The 22987-nt window shown below is 40.3% G+C and overlaps 1 protein-coding gene across 3 annotated transcripts in view; it reads right to left on the reverse strand.

Annotated features, from left to right (window-relative positions):
* FAM3C (FAM3 metabolism regulating signaling molecule C) overlaps positions 1-20114 on the reverse strand; it is a 53372-nt gene extending 33258 nt beyond the window's left edge. Inside the window, exons 1-4 of one of the 3 annotated variants that reach the window (XM_073899134.1) lie at positions 19899-19964; positions 14672-14843; positions 6790-6844; positions 1947-2051 (exon numbers count right to left, since the gene is read on the reverse strand). In XM_073899134.1, coding sequence (XP_073755235.1) covers positions 1947-2051; positions 6790-6802 — 118 coding nt within the window. In that variant the 5' untranslated portion in view covers positions 6803-6844; positions 14672-14843; positions 19899-19964. Of the gene's footprint in view, positions 1-1946; positions 2052-6789; positions 6845-14671; positions 14844-19898; positions 20018-20067 lie in introns of those variants that run through there. The other 2 variants (XM_073899133.1, XM_025865720.2) reach the window with 2 other exon arrangements.
* Between the last annotated feature and the right edge of the window lie 2873 nt (positions 20115-22987).

Consider the following 22987-nt stretch of genomic DNA (forward strand, 5'->3'; position numbering starts at 1 on the left):
TGCTGTGTCTGCCAAATAAATAAATAAAATCTTAAAAAACAAAACATTCAACTTGCTTCTGCCACAATCTTCTTCCCTTACCATCAACCTTTCTTTTTTTTTTTTTTTAAGATTTTATTTATTTATTTGACAGAGAGAGACACAGCGAGAGAGGGAACACAAGCAGGGGGAGTGGGAGAGGGAAAAGCCGGCTTCCTGCGGAGCAGGGAGCCCAATGCGGGGCTCGATCCCAGGACCCTGGGATCATGACCTGACCCGAAGGCAGACGCTTAACGACTAAGCCACCCAGGCGCCCCACCATCAACCTTTCTTAGGTGACCTGGCCATACACATTGTTTCCCCAGTGACCCTGAACAAGTCCTCAAAGGCTTCAGTGTTTTTCTGCCCCAGTATTCAACCGCAACCAGCTGTGATCTCAAAGGACACCAGGCTGGCCTCTTCGTAGTTAACAGAAGACAGAAGTCACATTATCACTGTACTTTGTAACGACTACTATATACTGAATCCTTGTGTGTGTGTATTTTTTTTTTAAGGGGCGGGCAGAGGGAGAAGGAGAGAGAGACACCTAAGCAGGTACCACGGCCAGTGCAGAGTCTGACAGGAGGCTGGATCTCACGACCCTGAGATCATGACCTGAGCCAAAATCAAGAGTTGGACACTTAATCGACTGAGCCACCCAGGTACACCCCTGGATACTTCATTTTAAAATGGGTATTGAAAAACAGATGGTTCAGGAGGAAAATAGCCAGTACACTGAGAGGAATGGCTCAAAGGGGGGGGGGATTCCATAATTGGAGAAGATGAAAACTTACAAAAAAAGATGTCCTGAAAGAGTATGACTGCAGTTTAACTATTTGAGAGCTCACTGGTGTGGAAGGAACTCCAACAGATAGATCAGTGCACTGATACTACTGTGGAGTATAAAAGACAGAATTCAGTGCAATATAAAAAGTACTTTTAAGTAGTTATTGCCAGAAAAGTCACCTGAAAATGTTTATAGAGAAATTGATGATTACACACCAGAACTGTCTAAAGCCTTGATACTCAGTACGTGGGTCTGTGAGTAGAAACCTCAGCATCACCTGGGAGTTTGTTAGAAATGCAGATTCTCAGGCCCCATTCCAGACACTGAATCCGAGTCTGTATACCAAGATCCTGGGGAGATTCCTTTGATATTAAAGCTGGAGGACCACTGGTTTAAGGGAGTCTTGAAACTAGATGTGAGAAGAAGTGAACGAGATCTTGGTATCCCTTCCAAATACTAATTTATGGAAAGCAAAACTCCCTATTCCAGAGATCTCAAAGTTGTTCCAACAGACTTCTGTCTCATGGGTCAAAATACTATTTCTAGGTTTCATATTCTCACTTTTCACGCATAATTTTTAATACCTTAAACAACGCTTCAACCAAAGCTTATTCAAACATTTCAAAAGTTAACTTATTTTACTAACTTAAGAATATTTTAGTTAAAGTAGCTTACAATGGTATGTTTACAACATAGCATTAAATAAACTGGCAAAGAGAAAAATGATGCAGAAGGAAATAAGGGTAGGAAAGCAAGATGGATTTCTGTGGCTGGTATTTAAAATGCATTATCATGACTCCACTTACTAACTGAGGGCTAGATTTGGTTCCAAGTTTTCTAGCAGCCGACTAGAATAGCATCTGATATCTTCCAGAATATTCATTTAGAACGCCATGAATGAAATAGACCCCATTAAATCTATTCCAAATGTTGAATAGAAGATTCATGCTTTATACGGAATTAATTTTAAGACTTCCTACTGCGTATTTTAGAATATTCTAATGGATCACACTTACTGACATATTTACACTTTCTTTTCTAGACAGACTTAAACAGCAGAGTGACTTGACGCTGATAATTGGTAAAAATTTATAGACAACCAATCAAAAACAAGATTTAAGGGGAAAAAAATGGAACTTACCAAATAGATTTCCTAAACTTGCATCCATTTTTATTTCAAATACTTGAGAAATAACATAAAATGTCAGTAAAAATACTGCCACAGCTACCACCAACTTTGCAGCACCTAGAAAGGGGCAGAAATAATTCGGCATGAGCTCCTGAGACCACAGAACTTTTATGAATGCATTTTCATGAAAAATTTAAGTTTATAAAAAGATTTCTTAAAACTAGTAAGTTTTATCTATTGGATCTTAATTTTACTTGAGTTACAACAAAAACTGCACCCACCATCCATCAAGATAAGGGATTTTCCTGATCAAAGAATTATCAGATTGGCTAGTAATCCAAACACAAGACTGCTTGACTCATCTGCCTAGTTTTCTCATGAAAAAACAAAAACAAAACCAACAACAAAAAACCAAAACTACACAAAAGTATCATGGCAAATGCAACACCATCATCAAGTATGTGGGTTGACGCATTCCTAACCCTTTCCAAATACAAAGGGCAACACTATACAGGGATAATCCAAAAACGCTGGACCTTGTGGAGATACTACAGCAACACCATGACGCTAAGTAAGGAACTCTCAAGTGACATATAACAGGTTTACTGTCCTATCACCATCCTATCTCTTAGAGCTACACAAGCGCTCCTGCTATGGCGAACAACAAAGTGTTCATCCTTACGCTTATCCTCCGGGAATCCTAGAGGACTTAATCTAGCACCTATCGTACATGCTTCATAATGCGGCTACATGATAAGCTCTATCAAGACACACTCGTACACTTTCATACCTTTCCACCTTTAATCATTTCTGAGTGCCTTACAGAGTTAGCGCTGCCAGCTACTAGCTAACTAATTGCTTAACAGGAATCGATGACTTGTCTTTTTTCTCCATAGGTAGGCAAATCTAGGAAAGAAAAAAAAAAGTGCAAGACAGGAAAGGAAATGGAAAATGACAAGGAAGAAATATCCTCCCTCTTCCCCTAGGATCTCAGAGCATCTCATTAGGTTGTTCAATAATACTAATATTTGCCTGTACCATCTCCATTCCCCTCTTACCAAAAGTTTAATTTATATTGATCTAAAAGAGGTAGATGGGATCAGGAGGCATCTCTCCACCCTTAAGGACACAAAAGCCCAGAGGTCAGGCAATTGCGCCCGATTACAAATAACATCGCAGCAGCAGAAGGCCCAGAATCCAGGGATCCTGATGGGGTGGCCCAGTGCTTGGTACAGTACTCCATTCTAGCACCAAATTACCACATTCTCCTACAACACTCCCAAAACTCAACTCAGTGGGTAAGGAAGAGTAAAAAAGGAACTATATGTTCGCTCTAATTTCCTAAACCTAAAGAACTAGGACTACATCCTTCAAGGAGCAGGAAGAGAATGAACTGATGCTCTCAAAGGGCCAGTGATGCTGAGAAGTGCTGGTTTCACAGAGCTCCTCACTTCTATTTAGAAACACTCTACAAACACAGAAATGAGATGGCAGTGAGGAAGCCTCACTAACCTAATCAATCTCCACACCTGCTGTGTCCGACCTTCTCCCCGCCAAAAATCACTTACTTTCAAAAGCAACTACAAGTTGCCTACATGTTTAGTGCCTAAGAGAGCAAAATTCCAATAGGCTTTGAGCTCTTGGCCCCAAGGATCTAGCAGAGTGCCTGGACATAGTCATTCCTCTCAACAAGTGTTTGCTAAATAGATGAATGTTAAGAGGTGACACATTCCTTCTTGATCACTTAAGACCCAGGGCTGGAAGACTGTGTATCATATGACAGTCTTAACCACTCATTTCCTAGCAATCATGAGCATGTGCAACCAGAGATAACTTTTCCCTGCCCCTTAGAGCAGCTATATGAAACCTTTAGTGTTTAAGATTAAAATATTAAAATGAATGAAATATCAAGGTTATAATACATGAAAGTTCTAGACTAAATTCAATACGAAGTTAGACCTGAGCCTACACTAAACAAACTGTATACAACATATACATCATATATATGCATACGTACATATATACATTTGTGTATACAATACACACACACACCATTTACTGAGTACCTTCTATAGAGCTAAATGCTTTATAAGCATAATCGCATTAGCACAGCTTTCCAGTGTATTATTTTCATTTTACAGAAAAGACATCAAGGCTGAAAATTTTTTGGTCACTTGCCTAAGGTCACATAACTAGTTACTGGCAGAAGTGAGTCTTCACCCAAGACCTAGTCACTGGCACTGGACCCTCAGAGGAACTAAGAGGAAATAAAAGCTCTAAGGCAGAGAAAAGTTCGAGATCGAGAAATGAAGTGGTTAACAGAATAAACAGATGGCCCCAGAAAGGAGCAGGCAGGTAAATACTAGCACAGCCTCCATAATGCTAGAGTTCTAGAACTTCCGTTACAGAGGGGTCTCCTCCAGAGCTAGTCACCGTTCAACTCTGGACATAAAGGGACCTGACCATACCACACCATAGTGCCCATTCTTTTTTTGGGGGGAGGGGGTTAAAAATTTTAATCCTTTCAACTTTACAAGGTTTTTGTTTTTTTTTTTTATTTTTTTTATTAACATATAATGTATTATTTGCTTCAGGGGTACAGGTCTGTGATTCATCAGTCTTACACAAGTCACAGCGCTCACCATAGCACATACCCTCCCCAATGTCGATCACCCAGCCACCCCATCCCTCCCACCCCCCACCACTCCAGCAACCCTCAGTTTGTTTCCTGAGATTGAGTCTCTTACGGTTTGTCTCCCTCTCTGGTTTTGTCTTGTTTCATTTTTCCCTCCCTTCCCCTATGATCCTCTGTCTTGTTTCTCAAATTCGTCCTATCAGTGAGATCATATGATACTTGTCTTTCTCTGATTGACTTATTTCACTTAGCATAATACCCTCTAGTTCCATCCATGTCATTACAAATGGCAAGATTTCATTTTTTGATGGCTGCATAATATTCCACCGTGTAGATATATGAATGGACATCTAGGCTCTTTCCATAGTTTGGCTATTGTCATAGTCCCCATTCTTAACTTTCCATGAGACTCTCTCTTCCTTCTAGCCATGGACTGCACTAATCTGGGTGTGTCCCTATTTTTCACAAACCAAAAAGCATACACTTTAGACACTGTTGCCTTACTATAAAAATAAAGGCTATGAGAATATTTCAAAGCAACTAGATTTTCTTAAATTAGAAAAGATTAAGCACACTAAAGGCAATAAATTAACAGCTAATCTTCTCTCTTTGCTCATCAAAACCAACCCCTTCAAGACCAATACTAGGAATACTGCTAAACATAAAATAAGTACTCAATGAATATTTATCAATTAACCTTGGAATTGGAGAATCAGAGAAATGAACTAAATGAAATCAGAATCAGAGAAATGAACTAAATGAAAATTTAATTTCAACTAGAATGAGTGTAGTCATGTGAGGAAGAGAAAACTTGATTATTTCAATCACTATGTTTAATTAATGTACTTTTAAAATCATGTGGAGACATGTGATCATCAGTAGTCAGTCCTGCCGTATTCAAAGATCATTAAAAAAAAAAGACATTGTAATATGTTTTTTAAACCACAAATAAGCTCTTAGTTTCTGGGAATATTTTCCTTCAACAACTGAATAGCTACTCAAAAAAAGGACAGTTTTGTAGGAGTCCAGATTTCCAAATTTCCACAAGGGCATCTGTGAACCCTGGTATCTCTGCTTAATGAGTATGATGTTTAATCACCTGCACCTGATTCCACAAAATGACGACTGAAGCAAGAAGTCTCGTTTTGTTCACCCACCTTGACTTTAGACACTTTTTAAGAGATGCGCCCCCCCGTAGGAAAATACTTGGCTTGCTGGTGAGAAGATGATAATTACAAGAAAGACTATCTCGATTTTGAGAAATTACAAGTTACCTTCTATGCTGGAAAGACACATAGTAGAAATTTCTACGTAAAGTGTGCGTTTCGTCTAGGGCCTTGGCTGTGCTGAAGGGAGGGGAGGCACTGGGAGAACACACTTCCACAGTCAAGGCAAGAAGGGGCGTCAGCCTCTCCCAGTATTTATGCATCTTTCTATAATGTTCAAAGATAGTTACCTTAACACTATGAACATCGAGCTATGTTTTGCAATTTCCTCAATATGCTTATCTTAGACATAACCTCACTTAGGCAGATTGAACTCGAACCAGCAAATATTCACTTAAGCAAACATACATTTTACCGAATTGTTCACATACACTAGTTTCCAGTTTCCAGGTAAGTACATATATAGCAAAGACATAAGCTTCTTCTAAACTTTATGACTTATTTTTCTCAAAAAGCAAGAACTTAGCAAAAACAAAAATCAGTCTCCTTAGGTTGTCAAAATTGTTACTCATATGGGCATTTTATTCTATTAGGCAAATAAGCTTAATGTATAAGAACATAAACATTAAAGCCATAACTTAAAAAAATTTCAAAGATTTTTTTTTTTCATTTATTTATTTCACAGAGAGAGAGGGAACACAAGCAGGAGGAGCGGGAGAGGGAGAAGCAGGCTTCCCGCTGAGCGGGGAGCCCGATGCGGGGCTCGATCCCAGGACCCTGGAATCATGACCTGAGCCGAAGGCAGACGCTTAACGCCTGAGCCACCCAGGCGCCCCTTAAAAAAATTTCATATAAATAATTTTCACAAAAGTCTGTCCAATTTGTGATTTACTGACTACATAAAAAAGTAGGCGAAGTAGTGATTTAGTCTGTTATGTATCTGTATCAGCTTTGTTCTTAATATAGAAAAAGATTACTTACTCTCTCCTTTAGCCATTTAAATAAACAAGTTATGTGAAAAGTAAAACTATTTCTACTGAATTAAGTATCTTACCTGCTACCCTCATGTTTCGTTTTTCAGTCTATGGCACTTTTCATTAAACAACCTCCTAAAATCAAAAGAAAAGGCAAACATCATTAGGTCTAGAATGAGCATTCCTGCCTAGATTGAGTTTGACTTGAAGTATATATAATAACCTAATTAGACAAATGTCATGACATTTGTGTGTGTTTCCCTCCTAGGAAATTACTCAAGATAGGTGAAATTTTAAAAAGAAAATGAAAAAGCAAGTAAATGAGTTTGATAGGAAATTCATGCAGAGGTTTAACTAGACAGCTGCCTCAGTCTACTCCACCTATGGTATAGGAAAGGAATTCAAAAGAAAATTTTGATTAATGAATCTGAGACCTTTGTTTTAGATTGTCCTTGATACCGATGTTTCAATGCTGATGTCTGATCTAGTAATTCACAGAATGTTTTAAATAAAAATAGCAGCACACCCCTGAAGGACACAGAAAGGAAGTGAACCATCCAGTTTGTTCATTCACCAGTAAGAAATAGACCAGAGTGGGGGTGGTGAGCATCCAAGGACCAGTGTTCATAGGAGAGCTCCCTTTCTTCTGCCCAATTTCCCCTGAAGAAAATGTCAACATTTAAACTAATAGCAAATGGAGCATTATTGATTTCTTTTCCTCTGTTATCTGAACACCTTGCACATAATACGAAAAGCCAGTGTTATCAATCTATTTAAGCTAACTACTTATCCACAGGCTAGGGAAATACTAAAAGGAAACAACAGATACTAAAGTATCCATAAGCCATCACATAAAAGCAGAAAGAAAAAAAAAAAATCCTTGGCTTTTCAAATGAAACCCATGACTGGTTTTAAATCCTCTTTTGACTTCCAGCAAAATGGAACACTACACTCACAACACTCACAGACCTTTCCTCCCAGTTAATATTCCAAAATAACTTCGCTCTTATCTGAATGTGGCCTAGAAAATTTCTTTGGAAATGGGTAAGCAGTTGGGCAGACGCATGCTGTTCTTTTTCACTACTTCCATCCCCGCAGAGGACCCCTGCGCCAGCGAAGTCACCGCCTCACAAACCCACCCCCTACTGGCACTGTCCCACAGGCCTGCTTCTACACTGATACTAACAGGACCACAATAAGCGACTGCAAATGTCTAGCGGAATTCATGTTTTCCATTAAATTTCTGAGAGAACATTTCATAAAATCTCTAAATTAAAATCTCATAAAATCTCAGCCTAACACATTTTTAATTAGTTTGCTTATGACAAATTAATGACGCAAGAGTGTAGATCAGCATAAGGAAAAAGTATCGAATATATTTGAGAGCATATCAAGGAACGTGTTTACAGTATGCTAATTCCAAGTCATTCCTAACTTGTCTTCTTAGGATGACATTTAAAAAAAAGAAAATCATTACATATAATCATCTCAAGGAGAAAAAAGCAGAAATTTAGTGGAATATACCTGGCATAAACCTCAGGCTGAACCTCCAACAATCAAGCAAGGATAAAACAGCTTCACAGAAAATTAACACAACAGTAAAAAAGTAAAAAGTCCTGGGCTAGAAATTCACAGCTCTTGAATCCAGAAGCAACAGGTGGAAGAATCTACAGTTTTTCTGATACATTCATTAAAAAGGTAGAGATACAGAAATTGGAGCTATTTACCAAAACTAGAATACTGGTGGTAGGAAGAGCACTTTTAAGATAGACTAGAAAGGAACAAAACCAACAGAACAGAGAGCCCAGAAATGGACCCTCAACTCTATGGTCAACTAATCTTCGACAAGGCAGAAAGAATGTCCAATGGAAAAAAGTCTCTTCAACAAATGGTGTTGGGAAAATTGGACAGCCACATGCAGAGAATGAAACTGGACCATTTCCTTACACCACACACAAAAACAGACTCAAAATGGATGAAAGACCTAAATGTGAGAGAGGAGTCCATCAAAATGCTTGAGGAGAACACAGGCAGCAACCTCCTTCACCTCAGCCGCAGCAACTTCTTACTAGAAACAGCACCAAGGGCAAGGGAAGCAAGGGCAAAAATGAACTATTGGGATTTCATCAAGATAAAAAGCTTTTGCACAGCAAAGGAAACAGTTAACCAGACCAAAAGACAACCGACAGAATGGGAGAAGATATTTGCAAATGACATAGCAGATAAAGGGCAAGTGTCCAAAATCTATAAAGAACTTATCAAACTCAACACCCAAAGAACAAATGATCCAATCAAGAAATGGGCAGAAGACATGAACAGTTTTCCAAAGAAGATATCCAAATGGCCAACAGACACATGAAAAAGTGCTCAACATCGCTCGGCATCAGGGAAATCCAAATCAAAACTCAATGGGATACCACCTCACACCCCCAGTCAAATTGGCTAAAATTAACAAGTCCGGAAACCACAGATGTTGTCCAGGATGCGGAGAAAGGAGAACCCTCCTACACTGTTGGTGGGAATGCAAGCTGGTGCAGCCACTCTGGAAAACAGTATGGAGGTTCTTCAAAAAGTTGAAAATAGAGCTACCATACGACCCAGTTAATTGCACTACAGGGTATTTACCCTAAAGATACAAATGTAGTGATCCGAAGGGGTACATGCACCCCAATGTTTATAGCAGCAATGTCCACAACAGCGAAACTATGGAAAGAGCCAAGATGTCCACTGACAGATGAATGGATAAAGAAGATGTGGTATATATATACAATGGGATATTCTGCAGCCATCAAAAAAAAAAAAAAACCACAACAAAATTTTGCCATTTGCAATGATGTGGATGGAACTAGAGGGTATTATGCTAAGTGAAATAAGTCAATCAGAGAAAGACAAGTATCATATGATCTCACTGATATGAGGAATTCTTAATCTCAGGAAACAAACTGAGGGTTGCTGGAGTGGTGGGGGGGTGGGAGGGATGGGGTGGCTGGGTGATAGACTTTGGGGAGGGTATGTACTATGGTGAGCACTGTGAATTGTTAAGACTGATGAACCACAGACCTGTACCCCTGAAACAAATAATACATAGGTTAAAAAAAAAAAAAAAGATGGTACGAAGGGAAAAATGAAGGTGGGGGGGATCAGAATGGGAGATGAACCATGAGAGACTATGGACTCTGAGAAACAAACTGAGGGTTCTAGAGGGGAGGAGGGTGGAGGGATGGGTTAGCCTGGTGATGGGTATTAAAGAGGGCACATACTGCATGGAGCACTGGGTGTTATACACAAACAATGAATCATGGAACACTACATCAAAAACTAATGATGTAATGTATGGTGACTAACATAATAAAATAAAATTTAAAAAAAGGAACAAAACCAAAAAACCTCTGATAGTACCTTTGCTCCCCAAGAGTGTAGTCTAAGTCAAAACAACAAGTTTCAGTGTTTTAAATAAATGCTCAAACCCAATCAGGCTGCTAATGTGTAGAAGTGCACAATCATCTGAGAGTATGCTGCAAGGAGGGCCACCCCAATGCCCCTCGGCCACAGAACAGTATGTGACCTAGACTGCAGAAGAGAGCCCACATTAGGATCTCAGACTGACATCCAGAATTTCTTTGAATACCTTGTCATTTAAACATTTTCTTTAACCCAACTACCTACTTTACTCTAATTTGGTCAAGTTTTATTAAAATCAGACCTGACTCAACAGGCCTCAACCTAGAATTAATCAATTTGAGGACAACAGATAAAAACAGAGATCAAGTGATACTTTCATTCTCTCTTTAAGAAGCAGACTTGAGTTACAACGGGTGAACGACAAGAACACCATTCTATTTCAACTAAATAAGCCATAAAAACAATTATTTACCAGGAGGGGAAGGTCTTGTCAATTAAAATAAACTAGGTAATGCACTCAGCAGTGCTTTTTGTACACATTCTTATTTTATGTAATCTTCCCAGGAGCCCCCTAGGTGTAGTGCGTGTTTTGATGGCATTAGAAATGAGATCAAAGGGTTTGTCTCAAGTCATACAAAGGGTTAAGAAGCTGATAGTACAAATACACTTCCCTCTCACCTCAGGAGCTCACTGACATACTCTAATAGAAGCAACTTGCTGACCAAATTCCATGCCAATCAATGTGGCTTTTGTAAATTGCTCAGGAATTTGTTAACCTCTGCTGCCAACTAGCCACTCCAGAGATCTGACAGTTCATCAAAATGATTAAGCGCACATATTAAAACACCCCTCCAAGACAGAAAGCATAGAAGAAAATGAAGCATACAAAAACACCCACTGATGGATTCACTATTAACAAGCGACAATCAACTAAACCAGAAGAAAGTACTATAAATCCTTCTCTGCAAATATAAAGAAACCATCACTTAATTCAATCCAACTTTAATTCGGTGCTGGTCAAATGGCAATGCACATGCATCAACTGAGTCAAGTTCGGGTGACTGTAATACTCATGCAAACTAGGGCTTTTCACAAAGACGAAGAAAAACAAAGGTCAGTGTAAGCAGATAGGTTTCAGTACATTTAGGCCCTATGATGGCTAAATTTTATGTGTCAACTTGACTGGGCCATGGAATACCCAGATACCTGCTTAACCGTTATTACGGGATTGTCTGTGAGGGTGTTTCTGGATGAGCCTAACATCTGAGTAAAGCAGGTGGCTCTCCCCAACAAAAATCCGCCTCATCCAATTGCAGGCCTGAACAGAACCAAAAAAATCTGAGTAAGGGAGAATTAGCTCTCTCTGCCCACACAGTCTTCCGCCTGGAACGTCATCTTCAGCTGCCTTGGAATCAGGACTGAAACTTCAACGCGGGCTTTGTCGGTTCCACGGCTGGAGGAAGATTCACTGGCTCCCCCAGCCGCCTGGGACTTCTCAGCCTCCACAACCACAGCAGCCAATTCCTCAGGATTATCGATCAATCTCCGGTATCTTATCTCCTCTCAGTGCAGTATCTCTAAAGAACCCAGCCTAATAACAGGCTTCCTCAAAATCAGAACGTAAGAGATTACATTTTCAGTCCTAGAGCAGTTAAAGAGGGAAATGAGCAAACACTGAAAACAAAACGACTCTACACCTAATGGTCATGAGGGTGAGTTACTCTCCCATAGTTTACAAACAGAAGTATGGCGTTAAAAACAATTTGCAAAAGGGCCAGACGGTAAATATTTTAGGTTTTGTTGCCCATACATACAGTCCCCATGGCAACTACTCTGCTTGGCAGTTGTACCTGGAAAGCAGCCATAGACATACGTAAACAATGGGCCCAGCTGTGTTACAATAAAACTTTATGAACACTGAAATTTGGATTTCATAAAGTTTTCATGTTACCAAGTAATACTTTTCTTTTGACTTTTTTCCCAATCACTTAAAAACATAAAAACCTATCTTGGCTCAGGAGCCACAGTGACCCATGGGTCGTAATTTGACAACCTGAGACAGAAATCAAAAGTAAAATTTAAACTAAAAAAAAACAAAAAAACAAAAAAAAAACTTTTAAAATAGACCATGCCCTAATATTTCAACATTTCTTGCAGGGTTATTTGCAGGACATAAGTTCCACAAGGCTTCTACTGGTCCTCTTGGAAGTACTGCCACAGATGTAGGACAGATGGAACAACCCTAAATTTTGTGTTCTGTATGCGTTCATCGTACAGTTTCTTACTCCACTGGTCTCCATTGGAAGAAGCAGGTACTCCATGAGGAACAACGTAATGGATCCTCTTGAAAAGGAAGGAAAAAAAAAAATCCTTCCCTTCCCATAAATGAAGCAATCCATCTATAGCAAACACAGGTATAATCTAGACTTTGGAATGTTTTCCAAAGCAATCTGAGCAGGTATAAAGAAATGGATAAAAATTAATGTTATTACAACCCATTTCATTAACTGTAAAATTATGCTGGTGAAGAAAACTGACACTACTGTTTTCTTTACATAGGTATTTAAAAGTGATTATTTTTGTGATAGGCTTAAAGCGGGTGGGTGTGTATCCGATGTTTGATCAACTTTTAAAATTGCAAATACTAAGCTTTCAAAAATCTTTACTTTAAAAAAAAACCCCACAAACTATCACTATAGTAGCTGCAGACTGCTATCAAGTGCCCTGTCTCACCACACACTCACCTTGCCAGGCTAGATACATTTTTAAAATGACAGAATGCAGAGGAGTGAGAAGACTGCATTCATCTGAAAGCACCAGAACATTTAAAAACTGATGATGACATCTGAGCTGCTCTCATTGTGTTATGAATATTATGAATTTAATAGAATTTGGTGTTAACACTAAATGCTTAATAGAAAAAAATCCGATTACTAACTTCATAAAGTATTTCAGTACTAGTAGGCCACTCTGATTCTCAATCCTAGAAAATGCATCCATTTAAAAGAGTCTACCACTTCAACATACACACGTTACACACCTTTTTAAGAACCGGGTAGGTTTAACCTGGTAATAATTAAAGGAAAAAATTTTTTTTTCTTTGAGGGAAAGAGAGAGTGCATGCAAGCAGAGGTGGGGGTGAGGGGCAGAGGGAGAGAATCTTAAGCAGACTCCAAGCTCAGTGCAGAGCCCAATACAGGGCTCGATCTCACAACCCTGAGATCGTGACCTGGCCGGAAATCAAGAGTCAGACACTTTTAATCGACTTGGCCACCCAGGCACCCCAAATGAAAATTTTTTTAAATAACTACCTAACAATTAGAAAAGTATCCCAGGTTTTTAAAGGACCAAACTAACCTTCTTTCGACTGGAAGAAAAAAGGAGCAAAAAATCAACATACTCCTGGGAATGGGGAGAGGAGATCTGTATGGATTCTATAATGTCAAGAATAACTATTTTTTTCAAATGATCACTGAAGAAAAACATGAACGTACCTACTCCTTCTGCAAAGCGGCTTTCAAAAATATGAGACTGTAAAGCAACAGACCAAAACTTAAATAATGGCTCAAGAGTACCAACAAATCTTTCAGAAAAGAATTTTAATTTCCTATTGAAAACATTGGGAAGAGAGGGATATAATCTATGCCTAGATTTTTTACATTATTTGAACTACCATCAAATGGCTTTTCTTATTTTGTAATGCATCATATTCAAAATACATTAAAAAGCGGATTAGTAGCTAATTATGGCTAAAAAACAAAAAGATTTAAAAGCATACTATGAAAAAGCACAGATGAGCCAGAAAGTGTTTCTAAGTCCCCTCCAGAATGCTAACCAATGCTTAATATGAAGCATACTGGGATTGTTCTGGGTGAATTTTGCTTTCCTCCATAGTCCACCATAAATACCTACACCTTGTTTTTAGTTGGTTCTCCTGGCAGGGAATGGAGAGAGCAACCCTTTGAAAACGTCTACCTGATCTACAGCAGTTAGATAAAATGCCCTTCTTCTAAGAATGAAATATGACAATCAACCTGTCTTTCCATGTACAAAAGCAAAGGAGCCCTGCTAAGTAAAATCATGCCCGTGCCTCTCCTAGATCAACCTCACCCCAGAGACTCAGTGGAGGGAGAAGTAACCACACTTGGCAGATCACCCACACTACATCCTAAGAGAAAATGTATTTCAACATGATTCATCTCAAAGTTAAGGATTCCCTAGTCCAACTCCTTCAACCCATGTGAATTAGCTAGAGATCTAAAGTTCTTACCTCTTCAGGACTTTGAGGTATCAGATTTTGGAAATATTTCAGTTGATCAACAAGCTTTTTAACCACGTTTTCTGTAAGTACTTCAGGTGATTAAAAACTAAATGGACATGTGTCCTGCTTCCCCTCCCAAATCTAACAGGGCTAGCCAACCTCTTCCCGACAAAAATATTTCATTTTCTAAGATGATACCACTGAAGGAAGCACCCTAAGTAGGTGGGGTTGCTCTTCGCTGAATTCTCATTAGTGGAGAAAGATTTGTTGGAACACACAGGCATTCTGTCATTCAGTACCTGATATGCCACAAAGGCACTTCTTCAGTTGGCAGCCAGAGTTCAGGTTTATTCAGAGACAAACTGCTGTTTACCCTGATTATTACCACTATATCCTGTAACTACTCAAGAGAGGACAGTAGATGGCTGGTATACATGCATATTATCAGCTCCTGGCATCAATAGGGACTCTCTAAAAGAAAAAGGGTGATAAGAAAGATAGAAATCAAATGGTCAAGCCACACATGATGTCAATGTGACATTACATTAATATCTCAGTAATTAAAAATGGAAATCACTAAAGTACAAAGAAACTGGAAATAAGACTTTTGAACTGAACTATCAACACATAAATGACTAGAAATGGATAGGATGAAAATGATACGGGGCCAAACTGGAGTACATTACACCCTTCCATCCAGCTACCTTACATTTTAAAACAAGTCATCAGTATAATCTTCATTACAAATAAATGTCAGGTAAGGACACCTTACATTAAATTGTATTGTAAACAAATACTTTACATGGTAAAAGATCTGAAGAAATGCTACACTGTAATTCTTGTATCTCATAGCTTCTACGACTCATAATCATTTACCTTAAGAGGGGCCTGTGGTTCCTGGGGCACCTGAGATGATTTTATTGATTGTAAGGTATACACTACTTCCCTCATCATAACATGTCTTAAACTGGGATGAGGTTTACAACCACATTTTTCCCCCATGGTAGTATATAAAATAATGGTGTACCTTACAAATATCTTGGATTTTGTAATCCAAGATTTTGTAAACCAGTATATCTGGTTCTTTGAAGCCCTAACTACAAATGTAACCCACAGCATGGACACCACGATTATTGGTGGGCTTTTTAAAATGCAAATTCCTGAGCCCAGAATCCCTAGGAGGATTAAAACTCCTGCATGTTTAATGAGCTCCCCAGGTGGTTCTCACTCTCACTCAGATCTGAGAACTTCAGATCTACAGTACAGCAATCCAAACACACAGAGAAGTTTAGAGATGGGGGGGGGGGGCGGTGAGGCAGATCAAGGCCAAAAAAGCCCAAAGGTAAAACTCATAAAACAAGAATTTCATTATTTCCTTAACAATGAATGGAAATCAGCCTGACTCTGGGCCAGGTCTCCTGTTGGGGTGAGGAGGGAAAAGCGGGCAGTGAATAAATCTGGAGACAACATACTGAGGAACAGCGAAGAGAGAACTCTTGTTTGCAATGGTTACAACAGTATTAGATTCAAAATTACCCAAATGTTTTCTTGCAGTTTTTCCTCACCCACCAAAGCAGAATTTCGCTTAAAAAGTTATAATCCAGTGGAAGAAATCAAATGGTGATCAGATTTCTGTAAACGGGAGCACCAACATGCCAAAAACAGAAAATGACACCTAGTTTGGCCTGCTCCTTCCGAGTTCTACAGCTGCAGGTTAAACAGCTGTAATGTAAACCACTTAATCCCACACTGTACCATCCAGGAAAAGAGAGATGGACTGACAAAAATACCTATCATTGAGAACAAGGGCAAAAATAATACTAAATACATTTTAACTGTAAGAAGTTCCACATATGTAAAGAAGTGTCCAGTTCACAAATTGCAACAACAAAAAAAGATTAGAGAAAGGCACAAATTTCCATACAGTCTAACTACCTTCATCTCCTAAAACTATGTTACACTGTACCAGGCGAGAAGTTACAAGTTCCTACTCTGAGTGAATGTTTAAGAATACCCTACATAGCTACTCCACTAAAACTGTATTTTTTTTTAAGATTTTATTTATTCATTTGACAGAGAGAAACACAAGTGAGAGAGGGAACACAAGCAGAGAGAGTAGGAGAGGGAGAAGCAGGCTTCCCGCTGAGCAGGGAGCCCGATGCGGGGCTCGATCCCAGGACCCTGGGATCACCACCTGAGCTGAAGGCAGACGCTTAACGACTGAGCCACCCAGGCGCCCTAAAACTGTCTTTAAATAGTTTACAGAATTTAACGGACCCAGAGGGGACGTAATGCTGTCGGTCAAACCTTCCACGAGAAGAAATGGAGGAGCAGAGCCGTTGTCTGCCCTGGATGGCATGCCATTTCTACCACAAAAGCTGAATGAGGGTTAGCAGCCTTTTGCAAAAAACAGGTAGTAAGTAAAATTTTCTGAACCAAGGAAGAAATTTATCTTTGTTGATCACAGGTCCTTCAAAACACATTTAACGATCACTTAGCTGCAGATACTGAATGGTATTGATAGTATACCTGACACCATACTATGTCTTAAGTTGTGTAGAACTGAAGATCAAAATCCACTCAGGAACTGACTCACGGCTATAGATGTCCCTGTAACTTTTTCTCCCTAGCACACAAAAACTCACCAGGGGCCATCAATGGATGACTATAAACAAAATGTGGAATGCATCCATACATGGAATATCATTTAGTCATAAAGTCAATGAAGTACTCTTTTACATGCTATCCTACGGATGAACCTCTAAAACATCATGCTGAGTCAAAGAACTGAGACATAAGAGATCACATCTTATAGAACGCCATCTATATAAAATATCCAGAACAGGTAAATCCACAGGGACAGAAAGCAGACTAACGGTTGCCAGGGGCTCAAGGGAAGAGGGGATGGGGAGTAACTGTTTAATGGATATGAGGTTTCCGTCTGGAATGATGAAAGTGTTTTAGAACTAAACAGAGGTGATGCCTGCACACCACTGTGAATGTATTAAATGCCACTGAGTTGTACACTTTAACATAGTAAATTTTATGTTAAATGAATTTAATTTCCTAAAGAAAGAAATCAGAAAAAAACTCACCAGAGTAAAACTGGAAAAATCACAAAGAGTAGATGAAAAAATTAATTGGATTACAAATAAGGGAAATGTAAGTCATCTTAGAACAGCTTCAATCAAATGGAGGAGGCCAATGAAAAAGAGAATGAAAAGAATACCAGTGGGGTAAGCAGTGGAAACTTAGAAGAACTGGAACACTTAATTTCCTCCTCTGAAAGTCAGCGGACTGTATTTTAGGAGCTCAATGAAAGTCACAAAACCTCTTAAAGTTTAAATATCTTAGGAATCTTGCTCAATCTCCCCAAATTAAGAAAATAAGGCCTTGCATGGAATTAAATAATTTGGTTAATGCCATTCATGAATCAACTAAATGCAGAACTATTGCTTAAAAGCCAGATATGTGATCCCAAAGACAGGAATCCTTGTGGACTAAGGACAAAACAAATGTTTGCTACTGTACTAAGCTCTGAGCTAGCTGCATTTTTGTGAGACCTAAGGTCAAAATTTGTTGCTTCTTGGGTCTTGCACCTTTCAGCTTTAAGAAATGGGCATAAAAATGAAAAAAAGAGAAAGACTCACTGCCTCAAAGAAAATAGCTTTGTGAAGGCCCAAGCTATCTTATTCACAGTGTCCCTGATACCCCTAGTAACAGGCACATATGAGGTACTTTAATATTTTTAAATGAATATAAAAATTTTTGAACACTGACACCACTTAAGATCTAAAATATGTAGTAAAAAAAAAAAGACTGATGACCCAAAACCGAGACTACCACTTTTTGCCACTCAACAATCTATTAGCCCTTTGTCCCTCTCTCCAATTACCTTCCCTCATTAATGTATCTTCATTAATTATGAAAGATTAATTACCAATGCTTAAGGTAGCAATCCAAATTTTGTAATTGTAATAAAATATCTATTAAGTTTATTTTGAAAGCCACTTTAACCCAGGGGTGCTCAGTCTTATTCTGATTCCCTTTTGAAACAAAAGTCCACTCCCATGGGGATTTTGGAGGATCGCGGCCTGTGGCCTATGTCCTTTTTAAAAAGCCTCCTTTGTGTTTGATTCTGAGAGATCCCCTGGTTGAGAATCACTGCATCGGACTGTTTATTTCTCACTATCAAGAAATGCTAGTCTTCAGTGAGCTGAGAAAACATTACATGGAATTTGTGAAACAAAGCTTCTAACACCTGTAAAAAGAGGGGGGGCTGTTGGTAACCTCAGTAAACAGCTAAAGAACTCAAGAGACTGGCAGCCTTTAGAAAGAGGTACAGTTAATGATATGAACCAAACTGATGCCGATTCTGCCAATTTCTTGTTGAAGAACATAAACTATTTATTTTCTAAGTTAAAATGGAGATCTCTTTGTACTCCATAACGCACTGTATGAATATCAGCAATGTTTCCAAAAACTTGGTAAATCTGACTGCATACCACTAACCCCACAAGGTAGTCAAGGGTCCAAGGGGTCTGGCATTTACTGCCATCTGGTACCCCTGTACCTTTACTTAACCTCTAAGAGAGTTCACATTTTCAACTGTAAAAATCAGGAAGACAGATAAAAGGACTTACTCTTTAGCTTGTGAGAAATAAAAGTGCATATGAAAGCATACAGCACAGTGCCCAGTAAGCAATCTAAAATTACCTAGTATCACATCTTGTTATCTATATGTTTCTGACTAAAGAAAATAAAAACAAAGGTTCTGTCGATTAGACAGCAGCTCTCTATTATATGAAACTTAAAGTAGGGTGGAAGGAGAAGATGATGAAACAGAGGGGAGATCCCAACCTCAAATCATCAATTTGTCATTGTATTATTTAGATCTAGGGTCACTAACCATGGTACACAGTAGAGAATTTTGAGGACGGTAGCAAGAAAATGGGGAAGAAAAAGAAAGAAGGAACAGCACATTCATCAATGACGCCCAGAATCAATGAGCTGGATGAATTTTAAAACTGAGAAGTACCTCCAGTTTAGGAGACGCTAAAACTTTACAAGTGAGCCCAGACGGCCCTCCACAGAGTACAAATGCAACATCCAGTTCCACCCTCGCCTCGTCAGAGCACTGGGCCCGGGTTTCCGACGGCAAGCCGGGGCCCCAGCGAGGCACGCATCCCGGCCGAGGCGCCGAGCCGAGCGCCAGGTGCAGGCGCCGCCCCGCCCTCCGCGGACTCGGGCCGGGAGACGCCGAGCAGGAGAAGCACCGCCGGGGCGGCGGCCCGAACCCCGGCCAACCGTGCTCCGGGGGCCCCGGTCCTGCCCGCTCTCGCCCCTCCGCCCCTCCCCCGCAGGATGCGCCACGACGACCCGGGCGCGCCCCGGGGCCCGCCCCCAGCCGGCGGGGGCCGCGTGAGCGGAGGATGAAGGTGAGGGTAGGTGCCCCACTTCCCCTGGACGCCCACCATCCCTCGCCGCCCTCCGCCGCGGCTCCCTCCGCCTCCCCGTCCGTCTCACCGGCCTCGCGCCTGCCTTCCGGCCTCTCAGCGGTCAGTCCTGCCGGAGGCCGACGGCACCCACCGCCGCCGCCGCCTCCCGCTCCGTCCCCCGCTTCCTCCCCCGCTTCCTCCCGGGCTCCTCCGGCTTCCCCTCACCCCCGCAAGTGGCCAGGAGGAAGCCAACTCACTCGCCGCCGGGCCTCCTCCCCGCTTCCCCGCCGCGACCAATGGGCCCCCGCCACCGGGAAGCCGCGCCCGCCCCCTGGCGGTGGAGGACCGAGCGGGCGCCCGGCCGGCGGGCGGGAAGGGCCGGCGAGCCGAGGGAGAGGTGGGCCCCAGTAGCCCCCGCCCGGCGCCGCGCTATCTGGACTTGCCACGTGGGTGCGGCAGCAGCGGTGCTTGGCGGCGGTTGGCAGCGGCTAGCACCCGAGAGTGGGAAAAAGGTGTCGCGCCCCCCTTCCCCTCATTCACACACTTTCATAACCCTGACCTTAAAGGAATTTAAGATAACCAGCCCCATTCTAGAATCGGTTTTATGAGACAGTCTCAATCAACCTAGGATCTTAGGCAATTACCGTTTGACTCCTTAAAAGCTAGCTAACATTGTGAAAATGCTACCTGCCTGAAACACTGGATCTCTGATAACCTTAAACGTTTGGCCCGAGGGAAAAATACGTGTATTTGCACGTCGTTTTTGTTTAAATTATTTAGCAACACAGCAGTTAGAAATGTTCTTCTCCTCTACACACGTTTTTCCTACAATTGGATTGATAATTGGGAAGTCAATCCAAATCCCATTATATGAAAGCTGACCCGACAACACAAAATTGTTTCACAGTTCATATCCACATCCCAGAACAATTAATAACTGTTAAATATTATTAAGTAGAATGTCAGGACAATACATGGTTGGAGAAATTAAATTGCATTAAAAAAATAATAGGGTTTCACCGTAGTTAAGTATTCTACCCAGCCTTAGCTTTTCTCCAAAAATATAAAACACAGAACCTAAATAATAGCTGTGAATTCTGCAGTTTGTATTACATGGGAGGAAGCAAGAAATGCATTCTGAGAGCCTTCTTTGTGCCCAGTACTTTGCTGGACCTTTGCTGGCCTTTGGGTATGTGTTCTCATTTAATGCTCACAACTTAGTCAAAATAGATATTATTTGCCTATTACTTTTAACAAATCAAAAAATCAAGACTCCAAAACTGAGTTTAAATAACTTGCTCAAAAATACAATATAGTAAAGCTGTGAAGTTGGAATTCCAGCCGAGGTCCATCTAGCTTCAAACAAATGAGGCACTTTGTTTCTTTTACTTTTTTTTCTTTTTTAAAGATTTATTTATTTGAGAGAGAGAGAGTAGGCAGAGGGGCAGAGGAAGAGGGAGAGAGAATCCTCAAGCAGACTCCCAGCTGAGTAGGGAGCCTGAATGGGGGCTCAATCCCAGGACCCTGAGATCACGACCTGAGCCGAAATTGAGAGTCAGATGCTTAACTGACTGAGCCACCCAGGCACCCCAAGGCACTTTGTTTCTTAGGGTGCATAAAACCACAATATTTACTCTACATGTATTTCCCCTAGTTCCCCCTATCTCACTGAATTTATGAAGCCTCTCAAATAGGGTGGTGAGGCCATATTTATGAAATGGCTTTCTGATTCATTGAATTGGCCTGTATAGAAACGACATATGCCATATTCTTATAGCACCACACTTGAAACAATTCGTGATCTGAAAATGTATTTAATATGCTATGTGCCAATGGCACATAATGAAATTAATAATAGTGGGGCACAACCAACATTTTGTTGTTTTCAAATCACTTAAATAGAGTAGGGCAAAAGCTTCAAAGTTCATAGCACAACGTGAGGATAAGTATTGTTTCATGAAATATTTGTACAGTGTTAAGTGTGAGTGAGTGTCTGGGTTACAGTGTCCTGTGTTACAATGTAAATTATATTTCTTCATAGGACTGCAGTGTTTGAAAGTTGGTAAGTGCTTTCTTTAGAACACCTGGTAAGCAACCAGTAGTTTTGCCTACCTTTTTACTTGGTAAGAGGTGGAAGAGGCAGAGAAATTCATCAAGATTAATGATTAACTTTAATGAGACTATAGAGAACAGAGACTTTGCAACTCCAGGAGGTTTAATCCAAACAGGTGTTGCTATGTTACATGATAATAAGCATTAATAATTTGTATTTTTACAACAAATATTTATTACGTATTTGCTGTGTGCCAGGCTCCTTGCAAAGTAATTTAGCTGTATTAACTCATTTAATCCTCACAACAATCTATAAATACAGAGGAGAAAATGTGAGAGAGAAAGGGAAAATTGCCCAAGATCCTATTCCTAGTACCTGGAAGCGCCAAGATTCAAACCCAGATGGTCAACCTCAAAGCCCATCACGCCATGTGTATACTTGAAAAGAAAAGTTCATTTTCTCTTTGATGGTTGCAAAGATTTATACAGAACTCTAACATACTACGCTATTTCCCATATAAGGATTACATAATATTGTTAAATATAAAACTTGATGAAAAGCCTCAGAATTTTAACTGGACCCATTCTCAAGCAAAATATTCCATTTGGCATCAGTTTCCCATACTTGCACTAGTAGATTGTCTGCAAGTATGGTTACCAACAATTCCTCCAATCCCTGCAAATTCATGTCACTTTTACCATCAAGGGGTAGGATCTGTATTCCCTGCTCTTGAAAATAGGCTGGCCCTGGGACATTTTTTGATCCACAAAATGCCCTGGAAGTGATGTTGTGTGATTTCTGAGCCTTGAAGCTTCCATTTTCACTGACTTGGGATCGAATCAACATATAAAGAAACTCGGACGATGCTGCTAGATGAGGAGAAACTACACAGAAAGGAACCAAGACCTAGTTAGGTTCAAACCATCCCAGAAACCCTACCTGAGTTCCCAGGTGTTTGAGTGAAGTCCCTTTACACGTTCCAGCCCCAACTAAGCTCCGAGCCGAATGTATCACATGAGTGACCCCAGACAGTACCACCTGGGAGCCTCCTAGTTAAAACCAGCCAGCCCCACAGAATCCTGAGAAATAATTGTTTGTTATCGTTATAAGTTGCTAAATTTTGT

Source organism: Callorhinus ursinus, unplaced genomic scaffold (assembly GCF_003265705.2).
Source record: "Callorhinus ursinus isolate GAN/ISIS: 27379988/994484 unplaced genomic scaffold, GSC_fseal_2.0 scaffold12, whole genome shotgun sequence".
Taxonomy (NCBI): domain Eukaryota; kingdom Metazoa; phylum Chordata; class Mammalia; order Carnivora; family Otariidae; genus Callorhinus; species Callorhinus ursinus.